The following is an 8,806-nucleotide window of genomic DNA, read 5'->3' as shown; positions in this document are numbered from 1 at the left end:
CCCTGGGGCTGAGTTCCCGGAACACTGGGGAGCGGGGACAGCCGGCAGCCACGGGAAAATTGAGAAGGGGCGGGCAGAGTAGCTGGGACACCATGTGCCGCCAGGAGCACAGCGCCCACCTCGCGAGCAAGAGCCAAAGGTGCAACACACGCCGTGCGCTTCGGACCGCGTTCTGGGAACTGTGCGCGCGGCCCGTCTTGGTGCGCACAGCCCAGCAAAGCGCGCGGCGGCTTCCCGGACTCAGCGGAGGCGGTGTGCAAGGGCCGGGGCGGGGCTTTTGCGCCCGTGCAGGCTCCTCGGGCCATAAAGCGAGCCTGCTTTCTCCTAGGCTCCAACACGCCCTTCGCTAGTCTAACGGTCTGGTCCCTTCGTCACTTGCTTTTGGACCTCCGGCCTCAACCCAGCTCGAAATGGACCCCAACTGCTCCTGCGCCACTGGTAAGGGACGCCTGCTTCTGGGCCTGAAGATGCCCCAGTCCCAGCCGCGGGACTGAGTATCTCTGGGGAAGGAGGGAGGAGGTTTTGAGTTTTGAGCTGAAGTGGATGGATGCGGGTCTAGTGTTTTCTCCCTTGCCTAGAATTTCCCTTTTCAGAGATGAGGGGACTGAGGCTCAGAGATGTCCTGCTCCAGGTCTCCCAGGTGGTCAGGGGGCTGCTGGACTGGACCCGAGAATCTGTCCAGGCCTCTGAGTTCCCTGGGCCAGATGGGAGGTGGGCGGCATTCCCTCTTCTGGGCTCAGTGCAAAAGTCCCTGGCGGTCCAAGCCTTCCTTGGCTGCTCTGGAGCCTGGGACCTTCCTTGTGGGATAAAAACAGGAGAGCACACTGTCCTTCCCAGTATGAACAAGAAAAGGCGGGAGCTGCGCTTGAGGCTGCCCTGGATGAGCCAGGAGCTCCCAAGGCTGCACACAGCACAGAGCCAGGGTGGGGGGAGCATGTGCTGCCTGATGGTTGACTCTCCTGTGTCACTCTTATTGTTCACTGGCCATGTTTTACTGGTCCTTGCAGGTGACTCCTGCAGCTGTGCTGTCTCCTGCAAATGCAAAGAGTGCAAATGCACCTCCTGCAAGAAGAGTGAGTAGCATCTTCTCTTCCCCCTACCGCATCCCCCAGTCCTCTCCGCGGCCCTGAGGACTGGTGATGTGCCCCTTCCTAGTAGAAGGTGGCGCCTCCACAGTGTACCTTGTCTGCAAGTGCGGGAACCCTCATTCTCTGTCCTGAGTGCTCATCTCCACCCTCTCTTTCCCTTCCCCAGGCTGCTGCTCCTGCTGCCCTGTGGGCTGTACCAAGTGTGCCCAGGGCTGCGTCTGCAAAGGCGCATCGGACAAGTGCAGCTGCTGTGCCTAAGGGTGGGGAGAGCCCTGCTCCCAGATGTTAATAGAGCAACATGTACAAATCCGGATTTTCTTTTTTCATACAAACCTGACCCATTTGCCACAGTCCATTTTCTATGAAATATGTGAATAACAATAAAAATTGTTGACTTTATTCTGGCTCTGGTTGCTTTGCGTGGGTCGGAAATCAGGGACAGGGACACTGTTGAGCAGGGCTAGGCTGGCCTGGGCTGGGGGATTGGACTGGCGTCCAGAGACCTGGTCTGCACCGAAATGTTAGCCCTCACAGACAGGGCACCTTCAGGCAGGTCAGGTTACCTCTCTGAGGTCTGGGGCTGTCTGATGGGGGAGCACAGCCCAGGTGATAGAAGGGGTGGGGCAGGTACAGCCTCCAATCTGTTCTCATGTGAAGTGTTGCTGGCATGGAAACTTCTCAAACTCTCATTTCATTCTTGGGATTCTGTTCCCAAATTCAGCCCCTCATGGGATTTTAGGCCTGAAAGGGACTCAGAAAGGATGGAATCCAACTCCCCACTGCTTGTATCCCTACACAGGGCTTCTCAAACTCCCCGTGGTGAAGGACCTGTTTTTATTTCCTATCTGTTGCATAGCTAAACCTCAATAAAATAAATAAAAATGAATCACTAAGAAAACAAAAGAATGCAAATTATGAAACCCTTTTAGCATTCAACACATATTTCAGTAAATATATTAAGGTCATATATGGTTGATACTAAGAACGTGTTTATGCTTCATAAACAGCCATAAAAATGGGATGTTTGTTCATTAAAGTGCATGGTACTTGAGAAACAGTTTGCAGATTTGCCCCAGTGTGAGAGGCGTGCATACTTTGAGGAGCTCTGTCCCATACGTCCCCACCAAGGAGCCATCAGGAGTGGCTTTCCCAGTACCACTGGCAGGACACTGGCTACTTCTGGGAGTTCCCTGTTAGGATTTGATTCTGAGTCTTTGGAAGTTCCTCCTAAGAGCAGCCTTGAAATCTGCCCGTCCTTCAAATTCCAGCCTTGGTTAGTTCAAACCAGTAAAGCGACTAGGGATTTTGAAGGAATTGCCTAGTGGTTTCCCAGAAAGATGGAGGTGTACATGGGAACTGGTGCCAGATGTAGTACTTCTATCGGGGCAGGGGTGATGGTGGATTCTGCAGTCTGAGCGTGTGGTGGCCTCTACTAGGCAGGAGTGAGAGGCCAGAGTGAATTGCAATTGGTGCTAAGCGTTAGCCCCTGGCTATTTGTTGAGGGAATTGGTATCTGCTGTTCAATCAAAGAGGCAGATGAGTCATGTGGCCCAGGAGTTTATTGTCTGGCTGTGGGCAGGCAGGCTGAAGCCTAAGAAAATGCCGACAGCCCTGAGCCAAGGGAACAGTTGGGCTTATAAAGGATGGTTGGTGGGAAGTTTTTTTTCCAGGGGTGGGGAGGCTGGCACGTTTAGGTTTGCAGTCTTTCAGTGGCTACTTTTGGGAAAGGGGGTAGTTGGCAGATTTCCATCGGCTAGTTTGAGAGTGGGAGCTTGGGAGCCCAAAAGCTGAAAATTTTAAATGTTCAGGATTCCTAAGGGCAGTGGCAGATCGCTTATTGCAGACCTGCAGGGTTCCTAGGGTGGGGTGGTGGGGAGGTAGCTTTATCTCAAACTTGTAGAATTACAAAGGGTGTGGGGGTAGGGTGAGGGCTCAGGGCCTAAACCTAACATTCCAGACTCTTTCTTTCATTTTTCTAGGGATGTTGAGGGACACAGGTCTGTTCTTCTATATATGCTTCACGCCGATGGGGGGCGTAGAGTTCTCCCTACGATCCTTTGCGGGGTAGTGGCTGGTAAGGGTGTTTTTGTTGGAGGAGTAGCGTTTCACCGCCCACCTGGTTTTTCACGGCTTGAACAGTTCTGTGAATAAACCTGGTTAGAAGTTGTAGGAAACATGGTCCTAGAAGGAATGCAGAGGAGATGAGAAGTAGGATAAGGGAGGGCCAAGCCAGGATGAGTTGTTAGCTGCATTTTCTTTGGCTCATTTTATGATGTCTATATTCTCTTTTAAAGTTTTTAAGCTCCCAATTACTTAGTTGGTTGTATTTATTTAAAAACAGCAAGTTTCATAAAATATATATATGTATGTGTACTTATATACATATATAAATGCTTGCCAATACACTAGAGTAAAAGGGCATAAGCTGCCCAAAGAGCAATTTAAATTCATCCTAGCTTCCCCTAACTGGGACCAAAAATGTGAAACCCTGTCTAAAAGTAAACACGTTCAACCTCTGGTCCAGCAAAGAGTTAAAACAGGAAATTGAGCACCCTAATCCCCCAAGGAGGGAAGAGGGTCAAGCAGCCACCACTGCCCTAGCAGTAGCTCCTAATTAAAAGGTGGAAGAATGGCCACAAAATGGCACTCTTGGCTTTAACACCATATGCCAATTGGGTTTTTTTGTTTTTTGTTTTTTTTGTTATTTTGCAAAAGAGAAGGGAAATAGTCTGAAATTCCCTATATCCAACTTTTCTGATCCTCTGTCAGGACATGATCATGAGGGGAGCTTGTAAAGTATGTTATCTTAAAGGTAAATAAGAAATAAATTCTTTTTATCTCAGGGAAAAAAAAGGAAGCAGATATTTTAAATAACCCATTGTTAGTCAAACCTCCACAACTTGAGGCATCAAAAAGCGTCAGGAACAAAAATCCCCTAAGACTAGCCTCTAAGCCCACCAGACCTATAGCAACTAGGAACCTGGGAACTAAAATAATCCATGTCCTTTTTCTTATAACAAACTTAGCACAGTGTAAGAGACAACTGGAGAAATTTTCCAAAAACCCCTCCAAATTTGTGGAAGACTTCAAAAAGCTCAAGACTTTACTCCACCTCTTCCTTGCCAAATTATGAAAAATCTATACTTTGCTTTATGAAACTTGCTGGGTTTTTTTAAGCAAAGAGCTTCCAGTTTTCATTTTTAAAAAGTCACTTATCAAGAAAACTATTCATTCAAATGTTAAAAATCAGAATGGGTTGATTTACAATAAAATAGTCAACTTAAAATCAGCCCTTTTATTAAGAACCAAGGAGGCCAATAGTTCCCGTTTAAAGAGCAGAATTGGTTAATTGATATTTTGCCTATATTTGATGGCACAGAAATATAAAAGTCACACAACTTCCATTGAGAGCCTCCTCCCCTCCAGAATAGAGTTCATATAAGTGCTTCTTAGGCCTTTTAAAATCATGTTATATTTTGAAATATATCTGCAACTACTCTGATAACGAGAACTACTCTGATAACTACTCTGATAACAATTCTTATAGAAAACAAAATATCTTAAAATAATTTTGTGGTCTATTAGACTGCTTAGAGAAACTTAGCAAAGGTGAAAAGTAATGTACAAGAATTATAGTCCCTTGTTTATAGCAACCACCCAAATAAAATATTTTCCCTACTTAATTATCCTTGCTTCCTGTAATTCATTAGCAAAGATGAATTACAAGAAACAGAATGCACCATTTTTTGGTTTTCAGCTGTGGCTGCCAGCTAATGTGTTCATGACTGTAAATATGAAGCAAAATATGATTATGCTCAAAAATTCTGGAATGGGAGAAACCCAAAATATCTCTTTAAAGTTTTTCTCTGTCCTTGCCTTCAAGTTAAGACAAAAAGTTCACAGCAGTTGAAAGGATGGGGCCCACTAAAATAAAATTGTGATTACTTTTACCTATTACACTCCTAAAGTGCTAATTGTAATAAGTATGATATTTTATTGCCAAGTAACATTCTATAGTAAGCTTTGAGTAAAATAGTACTTAATAGATTTATTAACAGATTAGTTTAGATAAACAGAATATCTTATTTTTACTCTTTAACTTGCAACCTTAAAAAAAAAACAACAACATACATAAAGGAATATGTAATTTATGACAGATGGCCAGGCACTTAATTGGGGAAAGAGATTTTCAGATTTTGAGGTAACCTAACATTGTTTTCAGCAATCACAAAAATATTCAAAACACCACATTTTATATCACTCTAACTGAAGTTATTCAGCTTTTTTAAACTATAGTTTTGTCACACTATTGTGCCAAAACTCACACTTAAGTTCAACTTCTTAAGATGATAATGAAAGAACCTTTTCAAGTCTGACTTTTGGCCCTATTTAGATACTTCTGTGCTTAGAACATACTTGAATAAACTATAAGGAGATAAGGGCACAAGAGCCTGAAATGAGTAACTATTTCTTTCTCCTTAATTTAACATTAAATTTAATAGACTTTTTAGATAACAATCTACCAGTCATATAAACACTGTAAAAAAAGAAGATTGGTTGAGGTGGTAAGCCTTAATCAAGCCTCAAGAAAACATCAGAGCAGTGCTCCAAAAGGAGCAGAAATAAAGGAGAGTGCTTCTGTTTACAGGCAACAATGGTGCTGTGAAAGCTTCCAGAATCAGCACTAAGGAGCACAACTCTCTGGGTTTATTATACTCTGGGCACAGTAGTTTCTTCCCCTCTTCTGAATTCCTTTCAAGGTAATATGGAGTTTGCTTATCAAATGAAGATTCGTACTAGATGGAGGACCCTAGTAAGTATTTAGAATTAGAAGATCAGAACAGAGAGTGGCCATTTGGAATTATTCTTTTATCAAAAGTCATCCAAGTCTATTTTGTGTTTTGTATTCCTTTCTCAAACAGCAATTTCAATTGAAAGACTACTTATTTTGAACAAACTCATGAGCTTTGATTATCTGCTATGGATAGACTAATCAAAATCCTGTTTTAAATCCATCAGAGGACATTACGTATAAAGAAAAACCTTTTAGTTTTGATTTGAGGCATTCTCATTCTCAAAAAAATATTTAACACGAAAAACTATTGGCTTAATTTAGAATTTCTGCATGGCTTAAAAAAAGGCCTAAATACTTTATTCATAAAGAATTCTAAGCTGACCTTCCTTAGAATACCAAGTCATGGTGAAGGATTTGTGCTAAGTGACCTCTTTCCTTGCAGGGCCTGTAGCATGCATCTGGCAAAACTACTAGCTGGAATTACTGGTGCAATGTGCTAATATGGAAGAACTTCTCTCTTTGTGACGCTAACTGGCTTCTTCAAGTTTTGAAACTGTGACCCTGGTCCTTTAGCACCATACTTTACCCAAATGAAATAACTAATCAAGTACCTGTTGATTTGGGGTGAGGGGCACGGGGTGGGATGAGAAGGAGACTGAAGGCAATAGTTATATACATCATCAAGATACCATGATACGCAGTTAAGATGTAACTTGTCTGTTAATATACTGCATTTGAGGCTTGAAAATATTTGATCACAGATGTTAAACAAAACTGCACCCAACTTTTTTACAATATCTGAACACTTGCAGATGTAGAGCTCTCTGGTGTGACCCAAATTTGAATAAAAGTGGAAGTTCATCGAACATAGGTTTATTGGTAAGCTAGAAGAAACAAATAACGTACAATTATAGGTAACCTACAAAAAAATGTGGAGATTAGGTAAAAATTAAATGAGATTATTCATAATTGTTTCCAGTTTCCATTTTCTCTTTGGATAGCCCGAAAAACAGGCCTCTGGAAGACCAACTTAATACTTGTAAGAAATGGCATCTGCTACCATGTAGATGTATCTTTCCTTCAAAGGACAGACTGATCATAACTATATCTCAGACATTGATTTTCATAACATTTTTTGAGACATCAACTCCACTGAAGTATCATAAAGGAAGTTTATTGTAAAGGAATTCTTCTAGGGAAAAAGCACTTTGTTGTCAAATGAAGTTGAGAAGACTAGGATAGACTCAAAAGTCAGTATTCACTTTTGTATTTATGAATACAGAACAGATGCCAATTTAGAGACTGTAGCTGATAACATTACAAACAAACCAAACAGCAACATTAACCATATTCTCTGCAAAACAGTAAGTAATTTATGACATTTCTCCAAAAACCAACATAGTTCCAAGTTCAATAGTAAAAAGAAAAAAAGTCTCCAGCAGTTGCTACTTTACAGCTCAAGACACTGTTTTCAACAGAATTTCATGTCTACAGTTTGGTTCTCTGTTTCAGAGCCTGAATTGATTTTCAGATGAAAAATCTGGGGTGGCAGATGGGGGAGGGGAGGTGGGGGTAGGGAGGACACACAGGGCAGAAAATACTGGGGAGTAACAAGAGGTGCATTTCTCTGGTCAGACAACCCAGTGAGGAGGTAGTTATCCTGAGAACTTCTTGAAGAATATTGTACTGATCTACTGAGAGCTGGGGAAGTAGCAGGAGCTTCTCTGTGAAACTGGAGATAGCAACAGGAAGACTTCTCCAGGGAGGGCAAGACCTGGTCTCAGTGCAGCTTGACAGTGGCTCTTTTCTGATGAGAGAACTTTATAAGCACCTTGTTACATCACCACACATGGCAACCCCATACAACCTTGGGTCCCATCATCACTGCTGACGATGGAAAAACTCAAGTTTTTTCATTCAGATTTGATGTTTTTCTCTTACCAGTGTGTAAAAGGCATCTTTGACACCCTGTCTGGCCTGGGCTGAGGTTTCAATGAATGGAATCCCGTAACTCTTGGCCAGTTCATGGGCTGGTTTTGTGTCAATTGTCCTTGTTTGAAAATCACACTTCTTTCCTGCCAGCACCAGAGGTAACATCATCTGAATCTTTAACTCGCTTAATCTGCTCCCCGTAGAGGTTAATATCTGCTAATGACACACAAAGGAAGACTTCGCCTATCCTCATGCATTGGTCTCTCACGGAACCGTACTCCTCTTCTCCGACTGTATCCAGTATATCCAATGGACAGGTTTCACCATCTATAACTACCTGTTTTCGGTAAGAATCCACTACGGTGGGATGATACTCATCTACAAAGTGGTTCTAGATTGGCTGGATTGTCAGTGTGCTTTTCCCAGCACCACCTGTTCCAAACACCACCAGTTTGTACTCAGTCATTTCACACCAGCAATAATCTCAAGCTCTGCTGCTTCCGTCTTGGACATAGTCAGGACTACAACTGGGAAAAATGCTGGAAACTCCAGAACCGCCATGAGCAGCCCCCACCAGGGAGGGGCACTTTCGGCCCCCAAACTTGCAGTTTTTACATAAATACAACCGACTAAGTAATTGAGAGTTTAAAAACTTTAAAAGAGAATATAGACATCATAAAATGAGCTAAAAAAATGCACCTAACAACTCGTGGCGGCTTGACTCACTCCTATCCTGCTTCTCATCGCCTCTGCATTCCTTCTAGGAACGTGTTTCTTACAACTTGTAACCAGATGCATTCACGGAACTATTCAAGCCGTGACAAACCAGTCAGGCGGCGATGTGTGACTCCTCCAACAAAAACACCCTTACCAACCACTACCCCACAACGGACTGTAGGGACAACTCTATGCCCCCCATCAGCCTGAAGCAGATACAGAATAACAGACCAGTGTCCTTCAATATCTCTAGGAAAATAAAAGAAAAAGTCCG

The 8,806-nt window shown here is 43.2% G+C and overlaps 1 protein-coding gene and 1 pseudogene across 1 annotated transcript; one reads left to right on the top strand and one right to left on the bottom strand.

The window, feature by feature from the left end:
* The first annotated feature begins 282 nt into the window (after positions 1–282).
* On the top strand, positions 283–1,487 carry LOC119518620 (metallothionein-2B). The gene is made up of 3 exons (XM_037815864.1): positions 283–438; positions 1,008–1,073; positions 1,255–1,487. The coding sequence occupies exons 1-3, from the start codon at positions 411–413 to the stop codon at positions 1,344–1,346; spliced, it is 186 nt and encodes a 61-aa protein (XP_037671792.1). The 5' UTR covers positions 283–410; the 3' UTR covers positions 1,347–1,487.
* Positions 1,488–7,718: 6,231 nt separating this feature from the next.
* Positions 7,719–8,281, bottom strand: LOC119518619 (annotated as a pseudogene).
* Positions 8,282–8,806: the final 525 nt, after the last annotated feature.

Source organism: Choloepus didactylus, chromosome 22, assembly GCF_015220235.1.
Source record: "Choloepus didactylus isolate mChoDid1 chromosome 22, mChoDid1.pri, whole genome shotgun sequence".
In the NCBI taxonomy this organism is placed as follows: Eukaryota; Metazoa; Chordata; class Mammalia; order Pilosa; family Megalonychidae; genus Choloepus; species Choloepus didactylus.
The sequence above is the reverse complement of the archived record's forward strand: the minus strand, read 5'-3'. Positions and strand labels throughout refer to the sequence as shown.

What these genes read in the sequence shown, in the direction of transcription:
- LOC119518620 (XM_037815864.1), top strand. Translation starts at nt 411, where the DNA reads ATGGACCCCAACTGCTCCTGCGCCACTG. An exon ending in CAACTGCTCCTGCGCCACTG is followed by an intron (nt 439 to 1,007) that starts GTAAGGGACGCC and finishes TGGTCCTTGCAG; the next exon opens with GTGACTCCTGCAGCTGTGCT. An exon ending in ATGCACCTCCTGCAAGAAGA is followed by an intron (nt 1,074 to 1,254) that starts GTGAGTAGCATC and finishes TCCCTTCCCCAG; the next exon opens with GCTGCTGCTCCTGCTGCCCT.